At 39.8% G+C, this 27,408-nt stretch overlaps 1 protein-coding gene across 1 annotated transcript; it reads right to left on the bottom strand.

The window, feature by feature from the left end:
- Positions 1-314: 314 nt before the first annotated feature.
- CA12 (carbonic anhydrase 12) lies at positions 315-25,784 on the bottom strand. Its single transcript, XM_050903337.1, has 10 exons — positions 25,683-25,784; positions 22,427-22,447; positions 15,042-15,221; positions 12,369-12,511; positions 11,353-11,448; positions 9,604-9,667; positions 8,984-9,141; positions 7,759-7,885; positions 1,262-1,346; positions 315-399 (listed from the first exon to the last, which is right to left on the bottom strand). The coding sequence occupies exons 1-10, from the start codon at positions 25,771-25,773 to the stop codon at positions 315-317; spliced, it is 1,050 nt and encodes a 349-aa protein (XP_050759294.1). The 5' UTR covers positions 25,774-25,784.
- Between the last annotated feature and the right edge of the window lie 1,624 nt (positions 25,785-27,408).

Below are 27,408 nucleotides of genomic sequence, written 5' to 3'. Positions count from 1 at the left end.
AATACCTGTGGGAAAATCGGTGCTAAACAAACCATAAAATTGGAGTTTAGGATTAACTGTAAAATCAATTAAAAGGCTCAGACTCAGTAAGCAGCAAACATTAAAAGAATGTGGTGAGGAATTTAGCTCAGGAGTATTCACTGCTCATATCTCCCTGGAAAACAAGAGAACAAGGGCTACAGAAGACTTTTGGCTGGTACGTTTTTAGAACACACTTGAGGCTTATCATTAGCCAAGAACAAGAGACGTGTTCCACCAATGCAAAATAAATCAGCACTGTGAATGAAAAGGGGCTTTTGTGACAGAGCGCGGCATCAAAGTTTGGAGATGTCTTCTTCCTCCTTGTACATGCCTGGTTTGTAGATGACTCCTCTGTTGTCTTCGCCTCCCTTTCTGCAGCTAAAATAAAACAAATGTATTATATAATTGTAATTCCAATGAAGGAAAAGCACCATTGGTTACTTAAAATGGTCCGTTATGCATGCAGGAGATTATTTTTCTCTGTACTAGTGCAAATGTCACAGTAGCTTATTGTTACAAATATTTCAGGAGAACGCATTCTGTGTGGCAGAGTCAATGCTGATCACAAAAGGATCAGGCTGTAGGAAAGTTTGTAATCTTAGTCTTTTTTCCAGAATTTGGCTTTACTGGCAAACAGTCTGGCTAAATGATCTCTTGTCAGTACAGATTTCTTCCCCTTAAATGATGTGACCTTTGGGAGAGGTTTTTTCTAGAACTCCATTCCCCTGGACAAGCACAGCCTGCTTGTCCCGCTTAGTCTGAAAACGGAGTCTCATTTCCTAACTACTTGTGGGAGCAGTCAGTACCTAGAGTGGAAAGTGGTTTTGTGTTCTCCCCGGTAGTCGCATATAATTCCCTATTTCCTGTCCTTGTATCTTTTAAGGGTTTACGTGAGCACTGTTCCAGTAATTATTATTTTATGGAAAAACAACCATTCCTACAATGGCAGAATGGTGGCCACTGTGGCACAAGGTCACAGCAAGTAGAGACCTTTTAGCCATATAAACGTATTTTGCTGGCAATAAAATAGAATTACTTTGGAGTATATGATACAGGAGAAATAACGTCTACAGTGATAAAAACAAATCAAAGCTTTTAGGAAGAGATTATATCTTATAAAAGATCAAACATTACCACTATAAAAAATGTGCAAGGTTTTGGACACACAAGCACTTCTTTGTGTCAGAAGAAAAATTTGGTTTGACTTCTTTTTCTGTGATGTGACAGCCGGACATCTTACCTTTTCCTCTTCAGTAGCCAGAAGGCTACTGCAAGAATGATGAGAACTCCCAGAATGCAGGCTATCACAACAGAAACAACAAAACCTAGGAAAGCATACAAAACAGTAAATTTCATTTACTTGAGAGGAGAAGGTTAGTCTCTAATCTGTCGTAACATTTGCATTCTGCATCTGCAACTTTCCTACAGCCTGCTCATACCACTTTGCAGTTATGGAATGGATAACTTTGCATAGATGTATACTGGAAGGTCCTAATCCCACAACTGGATCAACAGTTCACAGTGCTGTGAATTTAGACACTGGCTGAAGTCACAAAGCCAACATGCAGGCACAGGCATAGCAGATCAGAAACTCTTTGGATTTCAATGCTATAATGTATAAGAGAGCATAAGCAAAACTGAAGAACTAAACCCAGGCAACTAAGGATGTTAAATTTGATGCCTTCTGTTTTTTCAAGGTAGAAGAACACCGTTGAATGTGGACAGCTGAAGAGTGATATGCTTTGCTGTTGAGAACATTGCTTAAAGGCATCTAAGAAGGTAAGAATGAATTCAGGATATTACTATGAAGAACTGAGTGATCTCATGTTTGCATTGAGATGTTAAGCATTATAATTATAATGCCGTCTTTGATAATGACTTTCATATATATTTTTGGCAATCAAAGTATTTTTGTTTATTTTGGCCTTCCCAAAGATCCTGAAGGTGAGCACTCTTTTCTTAATTGCATTTTCATAATTCATTTACACATTGTTTTTTATATTTTATCAAATGACTGTTTCTCTCTAAGCAACATCAGAACCCTTTCAGAGTGAAGCTAACAAGTTTCATGTATTCCAACTAAATATTTTCTCTTATTAAATCAGCTGTTGAGAAAACAAATGTAAAACCTGGAGTTTAACCTTATCCCGTTTAACCCATTAGATCCTTTATTAATTTTAAGTCCAACTGAATAGAAGAAGCTTGCAATCCATGGTGTTGAAGGAAAACTGTATATTAAAAAAGGGGATTTTTGTTATAGTAAAGGTGCGTCAGATGGACAACAAAATACAACACCAAATAGTTAACTGTAGAAAAAGAGCTTGTAGTTTGAGGAGGAAGGGTAGGGGGCATTTCTGTTTGATGAGAAGACCTTCTTGCAAAATTTTGTTAGACAGTATTTCAGCATGGTGCTATAATCAAAACTAGACACCAGTTCCCATTTAACTTGTGGGCAGTGGAAGGTGTGAACATCGTAATAAATTTCAGCTGCATGTATGTGAAGCTGATTTTATTGGAATAGATTGCTGACAGGCAAAATGCATTATAAACATGTTTGAGTTTTTCTGAATAATCCTTTAAGATTAGAGACATTTTGAAAGGTAGTACTTGTTAATAGTGAGCCTGAATTTAGATTTTAATTATTGGCATCAAAATGTGGATGACCGAACGCTTCAGTCATTTGCATTTTTGATACAAAACACAGCTCAATGGCCCCATCTTGTGGCGTCTCTGCTCAGGTGACGATGGCAGCCCCTCAGTCTTGACACTGAAAAGGCAGAAAAGTTGCTCTGAAAACCTGCTTTAGTAGGGGCCTAGGGTGTGCACAACAGGATTTCTTTCACAAATTTCTGTGGTTGCCTGGCCCAAGCCATGATTCTGTGTATGGCCTCTCCTTCCCTTCTTAATAACTGTGCTCTGTTCCTACCTGTGGTACAGCTGGGTGCACCAGGCTGGGCACTTGCAGCCAGCAACCAGGTGCACTTTAATTGTGCTTTGACAGGAACGCCCCCCCCCCCGCCCTTGAGGTGAGGGGTTGCACCTGTGAGGGAGCCTTTGTGACCGAACTAGGTGGAATGTGAGATTATAGGGGTGATGAATACCTTTTTTGAAATGGGTAGAACATTTTTCTGTGGTTCACTGATAGAGTCAATGAGCTTTTGTAATTAAATGTACTTAGACTGAATGGGGTTTCTATTAAAGTAGCACTGAGCAATGCCTTTTGTAGCCATGGAGACCAGTTCTTGAGTGAGAACAGCAGGATGGGCAATAACCCATACAATTCAACTCTGGTAAGTCATGCCAACTTTAAAGATACATTGAAAATAGCTGGTGTCACCTCTGCATGGGAGCCAAATAATGTGGCTTAGCAGAGGGAGAGCCAAATGTTATTCTTGGGTTTGGCGCTGGTTCACAGCAACAATTTTGAGAAAGTCACATCTGGGTCAAATTTTCCCCCATAGATGGAAATAATAATGCTTACAGTATTTCTGTGAAGTGTTTAGAGATTCCTGGATAGCATAGTATCTGATTTTCAGTTGCTGGGATCATGGATTGTAACTCTCTACCTTTTACTTTTGAGTGTGATTTACAGAGAGAAGGTAGTTAGGTGCTGAAAGGTCAGGTTAAGAAACAGATGGAAAACTGCATTTCTCGTTTCTGACTGACCAGTCTGACTCAGAAAATCACTGGTTCATAAATGCGATTAGCAATCAGCAACATACCCTTGCCAAGTCCACCAGGTATTGAATCCTGACGAATTGAGAGGGTAAAAAAAGTAAAATTTGGATCTCTAGGATTCCACAGTAAACCAGTCTTAAACATAAGGTAGCTGCTCACTCCAGAACTTCTGTTACTTCAGTAAGTGTTTCTGCAGTGGCATTGCTATAGTAGATTGTGCATGGATTTGAGAAAGACCCTGCAGAGGAAGCTGTACAGTCTCAGAAACTTGGCAGCCATATTGCAAACCCTGATTCTGCTGTTTAAAATCATTGTACATAATCTGACTTGAGCAGAGATTTGAAGGGGATTACTAAAATAGCCATTCTGGACCCAACTAGTTCTCTAGATGGCAGCCAGTGTTTGGGATTGGAGGTTTGGGAAGAAAGTTTTAACTTTCTTCCTGGTCATATAAGAATGCCATGGGGGAGAGGGATATTTCTAGTTGGCCAATCCACAAAAGCAGAAAAAGGACGGACGTACTATAGTTCTTTCCCTTTTTCACTATTCAGCCGTCTTTTAGTTTACTCAAAATATTATTTGTGCAACTAATACCAGTTTGTATAATAATCATGGGGCTATTAAGGATTGTTGATGATTTGGTAAACTTGTAATTTTCTTATATATTTTGGTTAGAATGTAGCAACAAGAGAACTACTAGTGTAATTCTCATTTTAAAATGAAATTGAATTGAGGCATTGTTCTATAATCATTATACTCTGCAAGTGACGGCATAGGGACTTGATAAGAGGCATGATGATAGAATACAATATTATGACTATGGCTTTATATAGTATACAACGAGAAATCAAGGAACAGAACCAGCAAAATTCCAAGCATGACTTGTGTATGCCCTATATGTGAGTTGTATACAATCACAGAAATAACTTTTGTCTAATGCAGAGTCATGTTACAGTCAAGAAACAAAGTTTCCACTTGTTACCAACATAATACAAACAAATCAGTTTCCTAGCTGATAAATTGATAGGGAGGTGGTTCTGTTACTTATTCTTGACTCTGAAGCAGTAAGATTAAGGTTATTGCTTACTGCAGAGAACTACATGTGAGCAGAGATTGCAGAGACTCTTTATCATGCATAGCAGAAAGGTATTCATGATCTTTCAGAAAGGGAAAAATCTTATTTTTTGTTAACATGTGAGCTGATGCAGACTGACACAAAATATTGCTAGCCAACGGTACTCAGTATTTTGGTTTAGTCAGACCTTGAAACTGGGCTCCAAATTATAAACAAATTAAAATGAGAACAGAGACAATTGATCAGAGTAGCTTCTCTCAGCAGTAATTCAAGAGCAGAAATGGTAGCTTTAAATAGAAAAAAGATATAACTAAACTAAACTAGTTTAGACTTAAATATTTAGCTATCTGCTGCTAGTAATGGGAAAGACGATAAGATACCTTTGGCAGCAAATAAGCAAGGAGGCAAATGGAGAAATGATAATGAAAGCAGAAAAATACTTCAGCTGCTTGACTGGAAAGAACTAGTGTGGATGCTTACAGTGCTTTGCACTGTAGTCTCAACAGGCTTGGGGACGTTTTTTTGAGGTATCTGGAATGAATGCATTCCTAGCTTCCAGAATGAGGATGGGAGATGAAAACTACTCAGCTATTTTGGGGGAAAGTCACTTTTCTAGGCCTTTATTTACAAACTGGAAGCTGTGTACAGACAGGAGAGTCCTTGAGAACTTGAGCACCTTTCAAGATGCTCAGTAGAAAGTACAAAGTCATATAGCGATGACTTCACTCATTGGGTGTAACATCTTCAGCTCCTTAATCATACGTTAAACAAAAGGATATGTTATGCTGTTTCTCTGCACCTCAAAATTGGGAAGTATCCCATCTCTTCTTAAATCACTGCCCCTGCTTCTGTGTTGCATGCAAGTTAAAATAGTTGTTTTTCTAGTCAGTAGCTTTCTGCTGAGTGTACAGAAATGAGAACCTGAGGTAGTTTGGATCCCTGAACTGCACTGAAAAATGTGTATTGCCTTTAGCACTGTAGCCTGCCCTTCTTTATATACCTGGTCCATAAGGCTTCTCCTGAGGATCCACTATGTTAACTGCAGATAGAGTGGTTAAGAAAATAAGTCAGGAGACGCAGCAGTTAAGGAGATGTAGCCTTTGTCACTGGAGCTCTGGAGATTATGAAATGTAGAGATTTAATGCAGAGCTTGAGAATGGGAAGTCATGGCTTGTGGTTCAAGCCATATAGTCAGTCAGCTGAGAACTGTTAAATATTTTTTACTCCAGTAAAAATACAGAGAAATGAAGATCTAAATCATTAGAACTCAATGAGAGAAATGTGCTTAAGTAGCAAGAACAGTAGCATCAACATACTTATTTAAATAATTAATAAGTTATGTGCAATAATTCCAGAGAAGGCACTCAAAAGAGACTTTGTGGCAGAATTACGTTCCTCTTATGGGAAACTTTAGAAAAATTTTAAAATGTTTCCATGAGAACTGAGATGGACCCCAGCCACAGAATGACTTCTGAAATTGTCTCTGGGTTTTATCTCAAAGATGGAGATTTGCTTCAAATAAGGGCCAAATGCTGCTGATGCTCCACACTGCTCTGGTTGGGAGTTTTGATGCAGCTAATCTGACAAAGAAACCAGCCAACTTTTGGTGACAAATCTAAATCATCTCTGATTTCAGAGAAATGTTTTGTCTGGGATTTGTTTTGGCTGATCTCTAATTTTCACTTTTCTCCTTTATAGCTTTATATTGGAAAAGATATATTATGAAAGGGGCTGTCTGCAGAGGGGAATGGCAAGAACAGCTACTGCAGTATGCCTGCAGGGAGAACTGTTCCCTGCAGTGGCTATTGTGTGAAATGTCCCACTATAGACAACTCCTGTGTTTTCCATTCTTTCATCTAAACAGTGAAGAAACTAGCAGGCAAAGTTGAAGTGATATGCTAACATGTTTTATTAATTTGAAAGTTCACTGCTTGGCCAATCTTTTTTGTGAAGTCTGCTTTTTCTTTTAAAAATCTTCTACTCTCAGTTTCAAATAGTATAGCGGCTTGCTTAGATTCGTCTGCCTTCAGTGTATGTGCCAGCTTCACAACTGCTTAAGAGTATTTGTTTGCAAGACAACACAGAAATTGGAACAATACATTTTGCACAAACAATATACTCAAATGCCTTACTGTGGAGCACAGCTAAGCTTCTTACCACAGATGCAGGTTTTTGTGCAACCCCCCCCCCCCGCCCAAACCTATGCATTGTCATTGTGTAACACTGCATAATTAAGCTTTTAAATCAGTTCTTCCTCGTAAGATGGCAATTTTTTTTTCATTTGTAACACTGCATCATACAATCCAGTGTTATGAATTATTTTTATTTGTCAAGTTTGAATTCCTCAAGGACCTCTTCTGATGCTATGTAATTTCCGAAAAACAGTCTCCTTGAAAGGCAAAGTTGTGATTCCAGTGTTATGAATTATTTTTATTTGTCAAGTTTGAATTCCTCAAGGACCTCTTCTGATACTATGTAATTTCCAAAAAACAGTCTCCTTGAAAGGCAAAGTTGTGATTCCCTTTAAATGTGTGGTCTGCATAAAAACAATCCTGAGATTGCTGAGAACCAGCAAATGTCACTGGTGAGACAAGGCCAGCTCAAGCACTTATGCTGACTGAAACAGCTCGGCTGTAGAGAACTGTTAAATGTTTGGAGTGACAGCAACTATTTCTGCTAAGCATGACAAGGCCAAACATGTCTTCCTTTTTTTATCTCCTTGCCTTTGATCAGAAGGGTTGCAGGGCTTGCCTGATACCCATTGTGGAAAAAAACCTTATATACTCTCTGAATACCTTATTCTCATACAGTTGCCCATGCAACAATGCAGTAAGAGAAGAAAAGGGAACAAAGTGAACTGCGGGAAAATGAGATTGCTATATTTTTGTAGTCATACAGTGCAACAGGACTGCCACTTCAGTATTTCAAGTTTACAGAAATCACTGTGCACTGTTTCTTTGCATAGAAGTGTTCATACAACTTACCTTCACGGAAGGAGATGAAAACCAGTCTTTCGTGAAATTCCTGAACGTTTCGGAAGTTATCGACCATTTCCAGGGGTACTGGGTCATCACTCTCTGTGCAGTACATGGCTGTTTCCAGTGCCAGTAACTATAAAGGGAAGCACCCTGTTCAGCTCCCAGAATACAGAAAAAGCAATGCCAGTGTGTGATCACTGAGAGTGTGTGTTTGAAATCAAAGGGGTAGTCAAAGGGAAGAGGATATATTAAGTAATACTTAAGTCTTGCGTGGCCTGTGAGCCCAAATACAGAATAAAGTGTAAACAGTGTCACATCTCCAAACCCATACCTGTATTGTTTGTATACCTGATTGTATTTTGTTTACATCCTGATAAAATTAATCCTGCTTGGTAATCATCCGGCAGGAAAACTGGATGGGAGGAAACATGGTGGCCCTTTGCAGCATGTTCTCCCTAGCACAGTCTAACTCCTAAGCAGTACTAAAAGCTACTTTATGAAAGAACTCTCTACTTTGGTAAAGACATGATCTGGCAGAGTGGACAAAGTTAAGAATGGACTTTCATAACAAGGAGCATGCAGTAATTTGATCAGAGATTTTGATAATAACATTTTTTCCCTGTGTTTATAATTAGGTGAATCAGAAGATAGTGATTGGGAGTTTATAGTCTATGTAAGTGGCCACCTAAGAACAAAAAAAGTTAATTAGGTGAGCACAAAAAACATAAGTTGGAGAAAAGCCAGGGGATTAAAGATTGACAAATAATGCATCACATGCTTTTTTAGAAACTTAACATCTGCCCAACCTATCATACCTAAGTCAGTCAGGATCAAAGTAGCAGTAAAATACTTAGTGAATAGGGTTCAGACATGAAGTCTGAACAAAAATGATCTGGAAGTGACTCATGGAAAGACTCAAAGCAGGGAGTAAGTACATAGTGAAAACAGAAATTAATCTTACTTGACTGTGATTTTTCAAGCTGATACTATACCAATTACTATGTAGTTGTCTGTCCTTTATTTATTCTGGTCAACTGAAAACATGCTAACTACAAACAGAATGGGATATTGATTTATGTCAGTTCTGTGCTGTTCTTCCCACTTAAAGGATTTTAGCAATGGTCATCTTTCAGTTCTACAGGAACGTAAGAGAAATCCAGGAAATGAGAATATGCATTTACTGTTCTTTAGCAGACACCAATCAGGAAAACATGTGCTGTATTAAACTTGCCTGCTCTTGTGAAATTTTAACGGGGTGTCGGAAAACTGTCCAGAGAACACTAGGGTAGCAAGGAGGAGTTGTCAGGGATCCTTCATAGCGATAATACTCATCCAGTCTGTCAGGAAGCAGTTCTCGAATATTGAAACCAGGGACTTGGACCATCTGATCTAAAATAGGGGATTCGTGTTAAATGCTGCATCATTACTACACAGGTAGTGTACCAGCGAAGTGAATTTGCTTTTCAGTAAGTAGAATGCTTTCAGTCATATCACTAGGAAAAGAAAAATACATTTTAACAGAGATGATCCCAGTTTAATAAGGAATACAGCTTTTTAGGTTTCCTATGTACAAATCTTGTCTTAAATACCAAATCAGAATTCCGTAAGATGAACTGTGGCCATATTAACCAAAAAACACCATGTGTAAGAAATAAGGCCCAGTCAGAAACACATGGTGCATGCTAGTCATACACTCTTCACAGAAATGCACAGCATTTTTAAGTCTTTCACAGTTTGTGACAGGTTTGCCTGGGATTTCTGGACTGTTTATTCAGCCCGTTCAATCCCTCTCAGGGTGACATCTGATACTCTTAGCCATTCTCAATCCAACGCAGGCTTATAGCCACTCACCCTTGTATTTCACATTCCGGAAGTGCCTGAAGATCTTTTCATAGGATGGGTTGAAGGGTCCAATCTGTAATGAGCAGACTATTAACAGCTGTGCAAATCACCACAGTCTGAATGTGAGTCTTTGCTTCTGCACACAGCAGACAGCAGTATTTGATAGCCTCTGTCATAAGGCAAGTGTCTCCACTGTCCAGATATTCATATACTAGAATGGTGTAAGTAGTCTTTTTACTCAAAACATTAACGCTATCCTCAGAACCCCAATAACGCTGTTACTCACTCCAGAGCTATTAGAGCTGCTTTGTCATAATGCTGTCTTAACAACTACAGTGTAGACCTCTTGTGTGCACTTGAAAGACGCTATTGCCCATTCATCATGCTGTGCAAATGAAGAGAAACCATTTCCTCTGAGAACATGGCAGGCGTAAGTTCTCAACTGACAGGCCTCTTGGATCATCTACTGGTTTCTAGTCAAAGTCACATTTTTCCACCCACAAACATTTTTTAGTGTGCTGCTCCTCACAGTCCAGGAAGATAAAGAATGACACCGTTGGGTACTGCAGGGCCACTGGCAAGGGCTATAAGTCAACTATCAAACAAGACCATGTTTTTCAACTGCTACCAGCAGCTTTTCAGTGTAATAATCAATGCCTTTTTTATGAATACTTTAGAGTTGGTGCTTAGCAACTTCTCTGACAACCAGACATAGTAAACTGGTGTCCTTAGGTCAACTGTAATAGCCACCAGCTGTCTGAAAGTTTTTCAAAGACCTAATCTCCATTGTTCCCTTATTTCATTTTTAAACACCGTTGCTTAGAAATAACCAGAATCCCAGTATCATTCCCTAGCATAATATACAATACTTTGACATTTTTCACAGCTGCAAATTCCAAATGAACTGAAATTTTACATAAAATTATTGTCTCAGTCTTAGAGCTGCTAGGAAGTGAGCTTGGATAATATTAATGAGAATTAGAGCTTTGTCTGCTAACTAGAACATTTTCACTTTTTTGATGGAAATGTGAAAACCTGGGTGTTTTCAGGTTTTTTTTATGCTGCAGAAAATCCTCACATTTAAAAATCATCTTTATAGTTATCTTATTGAGGAGTTTTAATCCTCAAGAAAAAGGAGAATTATGTATGTACAAGCTTCTAAAAATTTTTCTTTCAGATCATTATTATCTTTAATTGCTTGTATGTGGGGCTTTAGAGGAGAAAATTGGAAAGCTGCCCTGTCATCTTAAAAAGGGCACTAAATTTACTTGTTTACTGTAATCTGTGATTCAAAGAATCTGGGAAGTTTGCAACCTGAAGACTTCAGGTGGTCAAATCCTAATTACATATAGTGACCAAAGCCAGGGTTGTGTCTGCCTATGCCTCTCTGCTGTGTTAAAACTGCTTCACGCTACAGTAGGCAGTTTTGAGTGAGCTTGAAATTGACTGTTGTCTGTTGTTTGATAAACTCTACCAATCCTTAGTTTGTAAATGAGTGCAAAAATGGATTTAACATAGCTGAAGTTAATTTACTGAAAAACATGAGGAAATATTGAGAATTCCTCTTTTCTTAAAATTTCTTCCTGTTTATGTATGTGCTGCTAGAATCTGGCCCTTTTTTGTGAAAGAGAAAAGGAAGAACCTTAATTCAGCCACAGCCTTGTTACATAATCTAGGTAATTTTATACGTTAAAGGTCTCTGATGACTTAATGATTGAAAGCATATTCTAAACCAAAAAAAAAGGTCCTGCATCCTACCTCAAGAAGAATAGCCAGAACCGCCAGTCCATCCGCTTTGTCCATTGCTGCTGTTACATCTGGATATTTCTCAGAGTTATAATGTACAATATGCAACTACAAAGAAGGAGATACTATGTTATGGTATTGTCTGGGGCATACTCATATTTCTGTTTCACAGCTATAAAGGACCAGTGCAGCCACCTCAGGCTAAGACAATACAATGGGATCCTTCAGTGATTTCTGGGTGTAGTGGTAAGATCTTTTTAGAGAAAAGCGAAAGGTTCTGGAACTACCACTCCCAGCCCTGCTGTAGCTGAGTTATACACCACCACCCCCACCACCCCCCCTACATGAAGCGGGGGGGAAAAAGGATCGATCACTTTGGCTTCAAGGCATCTTGACCGTAGTACTAGTAAATTTTTCTGAAAAAGTAACACCTTCGCACTCTTGGGGCTCTCTGATGTTTAGAACGCAAAACCCGGTGTTAAATGTAACTAGAGAAGAAACGGATTCCTAAAGTGCTGTTATGCAAGGAAATTATTCTGACTGATTTCAGTTTTAATCATTTTGGTGTAAATATCCAATTGGTACTGCTTTTCAAAATCTATTCCCAAATCCATAATTTAGGATTAGAAAAGATAATAAGTAGTTCTTCACTGGATAGAAGAAGGTGAGTAAAGGTAGACAGAGAAGCAATGTCGTGCAGCTAAAAGATATACCTGGTTTACAGAGAAGAACCAAGGTGTCAAATATCTAGTAATTTGGTTGAAATTACTCAAGTGACCCAGTGCCAGCCCTGAGTTTAGAACCTAAATTCTAACTCCGTGACTTGTGGCATATTCATGAAAGTACATCGGAGCCCATCCTTTTTGCGGTGTGTAATGCATTTTTTTAGTATATACCCAGATCATAAATACTTGGATTAGAACCTTGCAGCCTTTTACAGTCATATACCCAAGATAAAGATCCCACTTTGAAACAATGGGACCTGCCTAACCTTCTTTGTTTCTTTCCCTGATCTGAGCTTGTCTTACCTCTGCTGCAAAATGCTTCCCACTGACTGTGTGCTCTGAGCCTTCTGACTTGTTTCTGTTTCCCCAGTGTAGGTGAAGTTGAGATGCAGTGTATTCAAATGGGAGGTTTCTGATGTACATAGTAGGCAACAGATACATTTTCACTGTAAGCAGACCAAAACCAGATGGGAGCAAATGATATCACAGCTTTCAAGCACAGGGCAAATAAAAATACTCTGTCTAAGTATATTACGTACGGAGCATGAACAAAGCAGATTCTTAACTCAAATCCATCTCGGTCTGTGGTAGGAGATAAACACTTTAGTTGTCTTTAACCCTTTCTAGGTAATTCAGGAGAATTTAGAATATACACTTTTTCTGTTTTCTTAAACTAAAGGAATTGAATGTGGGAATTGTTGCTAATGGAAATCTTTCCTCTCCCTGAAGAATGCAAAATTATCTCAGTCTTATTGAAGAGACAGTTATTGACGAGTCGAAGCAAAACTTAGGCTCATGTGCCTTCTTTCAGTCCCCTTATAACGGTTGAAAATGGCTTAATAAATTAATACTTCTCATGGTATTTTTAACCTCTTGTTATATTGAACTCCTCTGCCTCTTAATCTTCTTTTAGGAGCATATGGCAAAACCAAATAAACTTCCCCCTCTCCCCACTCCTCCCAAAACCCGGAGCATTGATGGCAAGCAGCAAGATAATCACAGGCCTTAAGAACTAGCACCTCCTCTCTTGACATGGTGGAGGGAGACCTTTGTATGCGTTACCCTCCCTTCTGCTCACTAATGCTCTCCAGTGTGGAAGACAGGCTGGGTTATTTTTTTTGTGTAGAAATTACAGTAGTAATTCTCAACTCAGCAGAAACTGAGTTGTTCACTTGATAAGTTTGGTACTTCATAAAGCAATGGTTTATGTAAAGAACAGATCGATTTCTTTGCAATTTATTCTTTTCCAGTATGAATACAGTTTGTTTCTGGAGTGTCCCAGACATGTTTTGCAGGGGAAACAAGGCTCAAAACCTTAATGAAGGAACAGCTGCAAGCCTATGTGTTTTTATGCTCGTGCTAAAAAGCTTTTTTTGAGCTCTACTGTTTTCACTCTAGCTGAAGTAGGTAATTGTATCTGGATTAGCTGGCCGGTGAAGTACATTAATTGCATGTAGGAATGACTGATACCATAGTAATAAGCATCCTACTAATTTCCTGTCTAGCCATAAGAGAAGATAGTAGCAGATGGTGTAATGATCACTCTAACAGAAGCTAATTTTTCATTACTTAGAGCAATTACGGTTTGTATCTGAGTGAGGTTTCCAGAGTGGGTCACATGTCCCCTGCTTTCTAGGAGTGCACTGGCTTTAGAAGTGAATTCCCATTTTTACTGAGAGGGGGATATATTTTTATCTTGGCTTTCATTAGGAAGTAGTTGAACTTCTTGTTTTATGGGCAAGATCTGACAATGTTGGTGACATAGGCTTTATGAGGAATTTGCTTTTACCTGTGTGACTATTATGTGAGGGACAGGCTCTCAGTGTTGTTCTTTTGTTTCCGCCTGCTCTCTGGCACCATTAAAGCCCACAATGACAATGTTTCCTTTTCTGCCTATTGCCTGTCACTTACATCAGCCTAATACATTCAACTGTGACAGTACAATCTTTCACTCAGGACCGAGAAAGGCTCTTAGGAAAAGAAGGTTCACAAGGAAAGGGTGTTCCAGCCATTCTTAGTCTAAAGCAACCTGGTTTTGATAGAGGAATTGATCAAGAGGAAAACCAGGAACCATGCCCAGAGAGGCTGGCCCTTACTGAAGAATGGGCTTATGATGTTCTACAGAGCAGGTTTACGCCACTGAAAGAGTGAGAAAAAGAGAGATGTTTGCATGTCAGGCATCTTTTAACTAAGCATGCCAGAGAAGAGCAGAAACAGAGGCCATTTTATGACACAGGTTCTTTTGATGCTTATACAATAGAGGAGGATACAAAGAAGGAGGGCCTTATAACTGTTCTTATTTCTATGTCTTCACATGTTTCAGGAAGGAACAAAAAATGGTGGGACTAGCTTACTGGTATTGTATATTGTGTCAATATAGTAGACCTTTATGAGACTGCATCTTCTCTGCTTTTACCTACTGTACTGACACTTTGATTTAGTACTACAGTGGAGGGCATGTTTGTATGCTATTTCTAATTGTTTTCCTGTCTTTTTATCTATCTGTCTTATGTTACACTGAAGAGGTTTCTATCTCAAGTCAAAGGAACAGAATGGTGCTCGTAGCTCCCCCCTGCCCCGTAATTGAGCTGAGATGATTTGATTAGACTGGAATGTCAGAGACCCATTGCACCTATATTTTATCAGTTTATCTCTTTTTAACAGAATCACAAAGTCTGTTTCTGTTTCGGAGCACTCCAACCAAAGTAATAAGAAAAGTTCAGGAATTAATTCTGACATACCTAGAGTTTATTTAAAAACTATAGTCAATTCGGCTTACTGCAAATCCATTTGTACTTAGTACATTCCCAAGTTTCCCTAGCCTGTTCTCTAGATGTAGGTATGCTGATGTGAAGGCTTCGTCATCACAGCTTAATTTCATCTGATAATCAAAGCAGTTCACCCATGAAATAAAAAAATCACGAGCTCCAGCAACTCTTTCCTTCACAATCCCTTGCTGTTATTGAGCTCCCTTACCTGAATGACCATTATTGGTCAATGTAAACTGGTCAGTGGAGGGCACATTATAGCCTATGAATTCTAAAGGCAAGAGATTAGAATCATACTGGAGAATATCTGTATGGAAATCTATTGGTGATTGGAATACTCCTCCACAAAATGGGTACTTCTTTGGCCAGGCCTTCTCTCCGTCAGGACCTGAGTAAATAAACAGAGACACATTTGTCAAGCCTTAACTATGCAATTAATATAAAAACTCCCCTATTTTAGCCTTCATCCAAAATTTGGAAAAGGAGCCTTTTCTGAATTTTTAAGACCTTTTTTTTAAAACTTAATTTCATCTTTCCAGTGTGCCATTAGATAGAAAAGGGCCAAATGCCAACAAAAATCTCACATAGAGACACTTTACCACCCCTCGGTTTTTTGACAATCTCAACTGCTGTTGATGTTACACTCTTGGGGAACTGCAGGCCTGGCAGCTCACCAGGTTAGGCCTGCAGGCAGCAGCACCACAGCCAGCCACAGGGCCTCTGATCCTCTCGTGATGGTATTGTCTCTCTTCAGAGCGCACAAGCATGGCAAGTAGAGTTTGGATCTGTGACAGTATTTGGATTATTTACTGACATGAATTACTTTTCCCTGTGGAAGTAACAGGGTTCCAGCCTTCTGAAGAGAATTGCTGAAAGAAGTGTCTTCATGTTGACAGAAGAAAGTTTCCATACTTTTCAGTACACAGAAAGCCAGACCCTTACAAACTTTTCCTTATTGTACAAACTAACTGGCTCTATCTAGCAATATTGCATAACCCACAGTGAAAAGCTAACTTGCAAAAATGGAAGGTGTTATGATAATTTGACCTGCAATAACTTGCTCAAACTCTGGTGAAACTTTTCTTCATCAAAGTCTTTTGCCCTAGGTAGGATCTACAAAGAATAGATAATATCAAGAGATTTTTAATTGTGCCTTTGGTTTAATTACACATTAATAGCTAGCAGCTGTACACAAGCTGTAAGCTGAGACCATTTGGATTTAAATACTAAAAGAGGTACTTGCAACTTGTGTTTCTCCTTGACTTTGAAGATTCATCTTGATTCTTTCTAAGGCAGGACGGTCTTTAGGGATCACCTAGCCTGATCTGTATAACACAGGCCATTGGACCTCCCTGGATTAATTTCTACTTCAATGAGGCCATATCTTTCAGAAGGGAAAAAACATCTACTCTTCCTTTAAGCACTGCAGGTAAAAGATACTTCATTAGTGCCTAATGGATAATTACTCTCCTTGGCAGCTTGCTTTTCACTGTGAGTTTGTCTAGCTTTGACTGCATTTAGATAGTGATTGCTTTTAATCCTTTGCTTAGAAATTGAAGAGCCTCCTGTTAGCATACTTTTGTTCCTCACTGAAGTACTTATAACATAGAGGACATAGTTTCTCACTTCTCTTAAACTAAATAGATTGAGTTCCTTGAGTCTTTGGTTAGAAGGCTTCTTTTCCAAACCTATAATATTCCTTGTGGCTTCTTTGAAGTCTTTCCAGTATGTTAACGTCTTCCATGAATCATGAATGCCAGAATCTAATGTTAGATCAGGTCATCAGTGGCAAAGCAAGTTTAGATCTTTTCTGAAGGAAAATTAACAGTCAGGAGAACATTATTAGAGGCCCACTTTTTAATGTGAAAGACAGTTTGCATGGATATGGATAGTGGAGGTGAATCTGACTTAAACAGTACATGTGACAGAATTGGCAAGTTCAATTCTGGTGCTCAGACAGACTTACTTCCTTGTTAAAGCTCTTTAAGATTATTCAAGACATAGGTTAGCGCATGACATTGTTTGCAGTGTGGCTACTCAGACTTAATCAGTGCCTTCCAGTATAAATAGGCTTTGACGTTGCTGTAACTTACATCTTTGACTCCAGTTCGCTGCCAATCACATTAATTTCTCTCCTCTTAGATCTTCATTGTACTATCTTAAAGTTACTGAAATTCTTTTTAAAAGCTAATAAATGTTATGCTGACATTATAGAAGACTGTATACTATCCATATTTTTTGGCAAATAACAGATCCATTCAGAAGAGTACAAATTCCATACTATGGGATATAGATACTCAAGAATACTTCCCAGGAAAATATATATCAGGATATACCAGGCAATGATAGTTTCTTGAGGTTGAAACTCGATGTGTGTCCTGGTTTCAGCTGGGATAGAGTTGATTTTCTTCTTAGTAGCTGGTACAGTGCTGTGTTCTGGATTTAGTGTGAGAATAATGTTAATAACACACTGATGTTTTCGTTGTTGCTAAGTAGCGCTTATCTTAAGCCAAGGACTTTTCAGTCTCCCATGCTCTGCCAGCAAGCAGGTGTGCAAGAAGCTGGGAGGGAGCATAGCTGGGACAGCTGACCCGAACTAGCCAAAGGGGTATTCCATACCATGGAACGTCATGCCCAGTATATAAACAGGGGGGAGTTGGCCAGGAGGAGCAGATCACTGCTGGGGTATCGGTCAGCAGGTGGTGAGCAATTGCATTGTGCACCACTTGTATTTTCTTTTTTTTTTTGTTATATTCCTTTTCATTATAACTATTATTATAATATTTTAAAATTATTATTAGTATTATATTCTATTTTACTTTAATTATTAAACTGCTCTTATCTCAACCCACGAGTTTTACTTTTTTTTTTCCTTTCCTCCTCCCCATCCCATTGGGAGCTGGAGGGGTGAGCACTTTGTGGTACTTAGTTGCTGGCTGGGGTTAAACCACAACAATGTGCAAGACAATGACACTGAAATGTAACACTTTTCAGGCAGCTAAGACTACAGCAGTGTCAGAAAAATTGGTGAGAAGCCTTTATTGTAAAAAGACTTAAGTCATTTTAAAAGGTTTGGGGTTTCTGTACACTGATAAGATAGTGAGTTTGCAAGAAGACTTTAATATATTACATATCATAGGTTTGGAGACTTGATAATTAAATAGGTAATTTTTAATTGATGCATAAAATAGAAGTCTAGTCCCAGCTAGTGGAAACCATGTCATGAAGTACCACTCACTTTTTCAGTACTATGTTTGGATGCATTGAATGCCCTTAAGAGCTGGCAACAGGGTATGGGAGCTTCCACACCAACATCAGCAGTTCAGAAGGGAAACTTTTGTCTTTTCTATAAAATGCTGTAGTTATTGCAGCCTTTATGTACCTTGCTCTTTACTAGCAGTTATCCTTTCCTTGACATAAATCTGCAACTCCACTCACAGGCCTCTAAGCTACAACAGTTTTTGCTTGTTTCTCACTCCTGCTCAATTAAAAAAACCCAACCAAACCAAACAAAAAACCTTTTTTGGTACAAAACCAGTTTTTCTAGAAATTCTGCCTTTTGTCTGGTAGTCTTCCTAATTTCAGTGCCTCAAAACTCCTGTCTCAAAGAGCTGAGCTCACTGCAGCTTGGGTTTGCATATGTGAAATTGAGATTTCCATTGTAGATAAACACACAGCTGGAAGGCATTTCTCAGCTAGCTCTGTTGAAAATGAATGATTGATTGTGAACCAGATTTTCCTTTTTCTGTGCCAGCACATTCAGTTAAATTCAGTGGAAATCACATTGTGTTTACAAAGGCTCTGTCTGATCACTACTGAATAAAGAATAGCATGTGAACGTGTTAGGATTGGCCTGTACTACAATTCCCAAAAGGTATTAACATAAGGAGCATCGCAAAAATATCTTAGTAGTTAATTTCCTCCTTTTGTGACAACATTTGTGACAAAGTGAAAGATCCAGGCATCTCAGATGATGTTTGCTGCTATGAGGATCCTATGCAGACTGTGTCAGGAGAGCAATAACTGTGCCACGGGCCTGTCCTACCCACCCAACAGTACTATTCACCTGTTGGAGTGAGCAAATTAAGGTACGGAGCTGTTGGTATGGGGGGAAGTAGGACCCCTCCTGCTACCACTGCTCCCAGTGCAGCCATGAACGCTCCCTGCTGTAGGGAGTGCAAACTCAGGTTGCTCAAATCCAGCTTGTGGGCTGCCTTCTTTTACCTGAGTTTCCAGGACCATGTTCCCCTACCATGCTGTAAATAACCCTGAGCCTGGCTGTGCCCTCATGGCTATTTTATAAAAGATGTCTGTAAATAAAGTAGTAATAATTCTTTGGATAGTCTTGCTGCCCAGCTGCACAGTGAGCTGAGCAAAATACCCTCAGCACCATGGCTGCATGCATCCATTGTATCATCTCCTTTGACAGCTTTTAGCTTTCCATGCCTAGGCCTTCAGCCAGCCCTGCAGCCCTAGCGCTGCTAGGTGATGCAGGACAGATGTTCCTTTAAGAACAACAGTGGTTTCTGCTCCCAGGATGTGTACATTGGCTGACTTAAAAAAAGAAGAAAACAGGCCTATGAGACACCAGTGTTACCAACAGACTTTTGCTCTGATGACCAGTTAATATTCATGTTGCTCAAGCTTCTCAAGGGGTATCCAAGTTCTCTTGATCTGAAGTAAACTAATGTAGTAAAATGCATTGGGTCAGTAATGCAGGGAATGTCTGCTATTTTTCCAGCCAGGCAGAGCACTCTGCCCTGTTTTCAGCCAGCTGGAAGCTGTATAGCTGCTGGTAGCCTAGGGCTGAGTTAGTAGTGAGGGCTGAGAGTCCAGGCTCCCTGCCACAGTAACATGACCGCATGGTTTCCATTTCGCTCAGAGCACAGGCAGAGCTCAGTCATACAATCCAGTATGTGTATATCTTCCATGTACGTGTCCAGAGGAAAGCTTGTGAGATAGAGGAATTGCCAAAGGCTGTAGCTGTCCCTGCTACTCCATTCAAGTGCTGTATGAGAAATTTTGGGCATGTTCTAGTGTGTTCACTAAAGCTGGCATTTCCTAAGGGGAAGTGGAGGGGTCTTAGTACAGGTTCTCAGTACCTCACTGAATTGAAGTAGAGTATTTGGCAACAGTAAAACTAAAGAGTTTGCAAGTTCAATTAGCCTGATGTCTGTTAACAACAATTCTTGTGTCTACGTTTTAGTGTGAAGTTGTCTCCTCACATGCTAAAGCACGTTAATAATTCCATTGGCACTATTCCTTTAAACTTGGCTGTAAAGCTAGTTTTCTCCATTGTGGCTGCTTGTCCACTCTCAAGGAGTGATTCTGGTTCTTTGATTTCATTCCAGCCATCTTACATTACAGAAGCAGAAAGCCAGAATCCAAAGAATTGAAGCCCAGCTCTCCAATTCTACCAATTCTCTTCTGGGGCAGAGGACTTCAGGCCTGCACCTTCCAGTCACACAGCAACATGGCCAAAAGCTGCATGCACATGCTGTCCTGAGCTATGGGGCATCAGAACAATTCTTTAAGTTCTTTAATTGAAAACACTTTTCTCATGATACACTTCGTCCACTTTGCCCATTTTACAGAAGGTGAAGCAGCCCATCAGAGGACACAAAGGAAGCCTGTGTCAGAGGGGGCTGAGGGTGCATGCCGCAGCTCACTGGCCTGTGCTGTTTCTTCCAGGCACTTTTTCTTCGGCTGTATACAAGAGTAGTGAAATCAGGAAGAACAAATAGCATCGCTGCAGTTTGGCTAAGGAAGAGGCAAATAGAGGAGAGGTTTATCCTTTATTTTATCTAATGCAGTAGTTTCCGTCATAGCCAAGCCAAATGCTCATTTCTTTGGAAAGCTTGTGCTGAAAAGATAAGGCCTGATCACATGCCGTGTCATCTTGCTTTGCCACCATGCCCTGGGCTGTTAATGCTATATCAACATTCAGTTTTACATATTGTTGTACTGAACAAATAGAACTCTCATTGACAATCAGCACCCAGATTTCTCCTCCACCCTTAATCTTGTACCTTGACCCTCATCTTGACATCACTCTGCACTGTGATTATAATGGCTTGACTTCCTTTCCCTTCCTGTTGACTTAATTTTAGTGGGAGGCATTGCAAAGTGTTGCAGGGATAAAGGTAAATGGTGGAAGGTGTGGGCTGCCGTAAGGAACCAGGATCAGTAGGAGAGTATGGAGAGGCTCTTTTCTGGCTGACTGCAGTCTCTCTAATCGCCGTTTTTCTCTGTGCAGACCAATGTTCTACCTCTGCTTTTTTCCAGGTATATGAAAAGAACTATTCTGTGCAAGTTCAGTTGCCACTTTAATTTTTTGAAGTTGCTTTTATATATTTTTCTAGATATATTTGAAAATCAGTAGTTGAAGGAAAGAAATAAGAATCTGTTTTGTGAACCTTCCTTCTATCCTCCAGTACATGTTAGAAATCAGGCTGCAGTATGGAAGTGCTTAACAGCAATTGATGAAGTTGGGCACTGAGAATAACATACTCTGAAATAAACACTGGTACCCATATTCCCAGAAAGGGAGAAGTAACTAATTTAAACAAGCATTTAGGAAGGAGGGGGGAAAACTTCTACTTTGATGGTAGTAAAAGTCTTGCTTTCCTTACTGCCCAGCAGGGTTAGGTTCATCTGATGGCTGCTGTCAAGGTGGAAAACGCAGGTTTTTCTTATTCAAACTGTGTCAAGCTTTTTTTTCCTAATGAGAATGTGAAGTATATGTATGCATACTGGCAGTTAGATTAATACCTATAGACATGCAGCTGACAGTTTTCCTTTTGCTTTTGTGAAGCGAGTCAGGTAAACTGGAGCACAGCCGAAGGGAGTAGTTATTAGCAGCAAGTTAAATCTCAGAGGTTCTTTGTGTTGTCTTGGAGCACCACCAAAGGCTTCAGAACAAGCATTTTTTTTTGAGATTCTCAGTACTGCCTACTTCTCTGTGGGCATGTGGCATATAAAACACTACTCTGAATGAGGAAATAACTGGCCAGAGGATTTGATCAATTAAAAGAAAATCTCTAGATAATTCTTCTTCCTGAGCAGCCATCAGATCCTTCTGGGTCAGCAGCTGACTTAAAGGACTAGCGTACAAAATAACACTGCTTTCCTGAATATGATTTATTCTACCTTGTCAGTGCTGGGATTTTCAGGGAGCTGAGTCTCCAGTAACACAATACAGGTGACTTGCTGAACTCTGACTCTACTTAAAAATGAAGACCCATGTGGGTAGGGAGAGGTATGCTCGTTGCAGAACTAGGCTGAAATGTGCTGCTGGTCTGTGACTGGTGGGGAAACAGAGGGCTTTGGGGAACCTCTGCAGTTGTAGGGCCAATCTTAGTCTGCTGAAGTTCCTGTCATTCTGCAAGGCAATTTAGAACCCAATAACTGACTCTTAATCACCCAGATACGAAACCTGATGGATGAATAACAGATTTCAAGATAATGGGCCAGATCCAAACTTGGGTAAAGATAGTGAACCCAGTAGGTTCTCACCAGAATACATTTGGCATGTTGTCCTTAAAATACAGAACAAAGCCAGAACTTAGTATGTACAAATTAGTTAGTACTTACCAATATAAGACCATTTTGACCCTGTTTAAAGACAAAGGAAATATTACTGTGAATATTTGAAATTGATCTTACTCTGTAAAGAAACAAATTGCCACTTAAACCCATGTAATGAATTTTGCAATACTTTTATCTGTCTTTCTAGCCCCAGATGTTGAGCAAAACATAGGCGCTTTCAAAGATTATGAACCCTTCTTACCCAAATTATAACTATAATTATCCCTGTGATCCTGCCCATAGGGGTGACTTTCTTGTGGTCACTGAAATCCTGGAGTGAAACTTTTGTCAGGGGTTTGTTTTTTGGGGTTTTTTTTGGAATAGCCACAGACTCTGTATGTAGGTACATCCCTGATTTTTTTGTGGTTAGGAAACTAAGGAATATAAATAGTTGTAGCTATAATGAACCCCCTCATGCCTAGTTGAGGAGTTTGAAAAACATCAGTGGATTGCCAGTTGCTACACTGAGAAATGATGGACAGTCATTTCTGTACAGCTGCTCTGGGATTTGCCAACATAAACGGATAGGAATAGATGGACTTTGAAAAAAGGGCGTATGATACACGAACCCATATAACTCAGAGAATCCTGGGGGGTTGAGTGAGTGTTAAAATGATCAATATTCATCCATTGCTTAAGGAACTGAACTTGGGACAGTGTCTCTGCATGTCTTTGGAAATGTCTTGACTTATTAAATGCTCTTTTTAAAATGTTTTTTTTGGGGGGGGGTCCTGAAACCTACTTACAGTCATTCAGCTTGCTGTGTAATTACAGGCGCTTGTCCTGACAGACCTGAACAGTTTTGGCTATCAGGCTAATGCAGATCTTTACTCTCCACAAATTTAATTTTATTTCTGCTTAGAAAAGAGTCCTGAATTACGAGCCTTGCAAACATTCAGTGTGCCTGTGTGTGCATACATGCATGCGGGGAAATATTTATCCTTACATGCACGTCTGCTCAGTACATGATTCTTGGCTGCATTTCTTGTACTCTGAAGCATGGTCACAGATACAGCTCTTCTCCAAAGAATGTCATGTGAGATGTTTGGGATTAATTTGTAGGGATGTGCAAAACAGCTGCACTTAGCTCTTTTGTATTGATATGTGCTGGGAACACTAAGCTCTCTGCTTCCAGTTCATTAGGATCAGCGTGCCTTGTTCTTTTACACTGGAATTTTCAAAATGAGGTCTGTGTAATCATCCTGGCTGAAGTCCCCAGGTTCCTTGCATAGAAAAATTCATGCACTGTCTTAGATTTCAAGATGAGAAACCTTATTCTCCTCTCCCCTTCTCTCTGCAGGGGGTTATCTCTTACTGAGTTTTTTTGGGGGTGCTTGTGTCCTCTGGTCAGCACGTTCTGTAGGTAAAACTTGCATGAAGGCAGCAACTGACTGTCAACAGGTTTTAGAAATCGCCACATCCTCATCTGAGCAGGGTTTGAAGAAATGTTGGCTTAACTAAAATAGCTACTCTCTGTTCATGCTCTTACTGCCCATTAAAATGTGTACAAAGTGTCAAAACTATGATTTTTATAATCTCGAACAACCTTAAAACAGTCAATTTCAAAGATTTTCAATATTTTGGGTGTTTATGCCATTGAAACAAAAATAAATGAAAGCTTAAAGTCTTCTGCCAAGTGAAATTTTCCTTAGCCTGTGAGCATTTTGATGATCTGCAATTCCATTACGACTTTATTGATGAGCACAATAGCAACTAGTGTAGGTAGGACTGAGGCACATTTAATGCTTGTTTCATCTAACTTAGATCAGGAGATTAATAGATGACCAGATGGCAGAATCTTCTTGATTTTGTCTGAATGAACATGTAGAGCTGCAAAAGGGATTTGCTGCCATCCTCAGACTGTCAGCAAGGTTGCTGTTACCCTTATTCTGCTTGATAATGAAACGAGGATGAGGCAGACTGTCACACAGTCTCCCAGAATTGGAGGAGAGTCAATAGAGTGTCTGATTCACATCTAGAAGGGAACTATCAACAGCTCCGTACCTGTGAGCACTCTTCTGCCTCTTTGTTCATGTTGGGGTGAGTGCTGACGAGTAACACAGTTACATGCCCATGCATGGCAGAGGAGGTTCCTAGAGCCAGTGTATCTATGTTTCACTGATCAACATCCAGGGAATGAATACGTTTCCAATGTCACTTAGGAGCTGGGAAAGTGGGAATGGTTTTAGTTGTGATAATCTATGTTAGTTGTGTCTCTGACTTGGGAAGATGTCAGAGACAGGCAGATGCTGTAGCTCTTGCCATTTCTTGGTACTGGGTGTCTAATTCTAAGATAGAAATTCTCCAGCATTCCCTTCAGGATGTATCATAAGACATATCTTTTCAACACATCCTTTCACTTCCAAACCTTCTGTGTTGTCAGAGAAGGCACCTGGAAAGCACCAAGCTTTATTCTGTTATTCTGGAAAGCACCAAGCTCTAGGAACCTCTGTCCTTCAGGTGGGAGATTCTGCTAGAGAATATAGCCATTTTTCAGAGGATATATGCCCAAAATAAGAAGGTGACCTTAAAAGTTTGAATTCCACCCCTTATGTAGCTCATGCGAAAAACCTGGTAAAATGCTTGTCGTGGCAGAGCTCTGTATGAAGCTGACAGCTCTGGATTATGCTTGAGCCTTCAGGATTTTTGTCCCATGAGTATACGTGCTGCGTCAGTCCTCTCACACAACCCTTTACAATGATTCTCCCTCATATCCTGTAATCACACTAGGTGGATTATAATTAGCTTGAATGGATGAAAATTGATTATAATCAGCTTGAATAGATGAACATTAACTCCTAAAAAGAGAGTGAGGAGCGCTGACCTCCTGAAACTGGTCCTGTTTAAAGATAAGAGAATGAGGTCTAGTATATGGGGCGCTTCACAGGGATTACATTCTTTTCCTCTGGTTTAAAAATAAACATGGCAGAGGGAAAGGTGTGATGTTTCCACTAACTCTGAGAAGGGCCAGTCTCTGCTTCATTCTATGAGAAACAAAAAGATCACAAAGCAAGGCATACTGAGCATGCAAGAAGTCTGTAACGCAAACTAAATCAGAGGACAAATTTCTTGTTCCTGTATGTATCAGAATACCTATTCTGAGAAACTGAAATAAGGATACTAACTCCAAACAACTGCAGACTGGAACAATATACAACTTTGAGCATGCTATTGAAATAGTAATAATTAAAAGATGCCAGTTTTCTGCATACATTAGCTGCCCTAAGTTACAAATGACAATAAAAAAGCTGAAAGACTTTACCATTCAACGGCGCTTGCACTGAGAGTTGTATCTTTAGGAAGAAAATAAGCACAGTAGCAACTGTGACTATACTGAAGCTCTTGGCTGACATCTCAAGGGAAGACTGATAATATTCCGACAGTTCACAGGTTTCTCTGCACTCTGAAGAAACTCCCTTGTAGATATGCAGCATATAGCAGAATGCATACATACAGAGCTTCTGCTGAGTTATTGCCCTTCTCTCCCCTTGTCTCTCTCCTTCCTTTTAGGACTGCTTTTTATAAAGCTCCTGAGACTCAACCCAAAACAAATGATGTAATCAGACCTGCCTCTAGGTCACAGCACCCTCAGAAAACTGATCATATCCTTCATTACCTCAGTTTTAGTGAGCTCTTCACAGGGCAGACTCCAGCACTTAGAGAGGGAATTTAAATGTGGAACTTCAGAAATTATTTAGCAGAGAGACAAATGCTTAAAAAAGCTGTCCTCTTATGGGCCATACCATAGTAGAGTTTTTCTAGCCTATTTCAGAGTGTCTCCCTCAACTCCCGTTTTTGGATCGGTGTGATGTAACATAATGGGCCACTGTGAGGACTGGAGGGAGGGGAAGAGAAGTGAGGCTGTGTGGGGGACTGTTAATAACTCAGAGGGACCATGGACACTTGCCACAAAAACCGCCCAACTTGTCAGGAAGGGTTTTTTTTTAAGCTGAAAGCTCTTGGAACTGGGAGAACACATGAAGCAGGGAGGAGTTAAAATTCATGAAGAAACAGCCCCAGAGTGTAATGTTATGTTCAGGACATATATGGAGAGGGGTAAAGAGGAGCACAGGATATAAGTTAATGTTCTCTTCTGAAGGTGCTTGAGGAATAACCTCTTAAACTGAGTGCACCATGGACAGCTGAGGAGCGGAAGGTGGGATTGGAGAGGCTACTGGTTTTAATTGAGTACATTATTATTTATAATTGTTATTAACTGCTTACTACATCTCAGTAACAGTTTGTAGCAATGTTATTAGACTTGCTTATTTTTTCCGACTGTCATTTATAAGGCTGATCAAAGGGAAAGGAAAGTTGACTGGAGCATGGCTTACTTCTGTCTAGATCGCAGGTAGGGGCCTGCTGTAGAGCATGATTCTGGCCTATTGCTGCTGTTCATCTGTAGCGCTATGCTCCCAAGCTAGGCAGAAGCAGACTGCAGAGAGCAGCAGCAACTAATTAATGTCTTGTAGCCTTTTAGAAAGCAGCTGTCATTGAGTACAGTTCCTCTCTCATACTTCTCCTTAGTATTTTGTAAACCTAGATTGTAATTCTGCTTGTTTTGGTTCAGCCAGCTGTAATCTAGAGGTAGACGGCATGAGCTATAGTGAAAATGTTTTTAACGTGGCTTTTTAAGTGACATTGTCCAAAAAAGAGGGATGCTGTCTACCATGTTTGTACAGAGGAGCATGCTGAGTGTGTTGAAGCATGCGGGCTATCAGCACGCAGTTGCTGCTGCATGCAGGACCTTCCCTAACCTGCCAGAAGCTTGGAAATATAATTTTGTATGTTCTGTAGAAGAAATTGTCTTGTTATCAGCCTTCACATAACTGGCAACCTGTCTGACAAGCTGCTAAGGCTGGTATCAGTAACAGCTGAAAATTACCTCCTCTACAAAAAGACCCTGTTGTGTAGGAGGGTGTGGACTGAGTTATCTGCCAAACTGTGTTTTCATATCTCCTTCCTTCCTCTTTTCTGCCAGTGTTCTT

Source organism: Gymnogyps californianus, chromosome 11 (genome assembly GCF_018139145.2).
Source record: "Gymnogyps californianus isolate 813 chromosome 11, ASM1813914v2, whole genome shotgun sequence".
Taxonomy (NCBI): Eukaryota; Metazoa; Chordata; class Aves; order Accipitriformes; family Cathartidae; genus Gymnogyps; species Gymnogyps californianus.
Note: the sequence above shows the minus strand (reverse complement) of the source record. Positions and strands in the feature narration are given on the sequence as shown.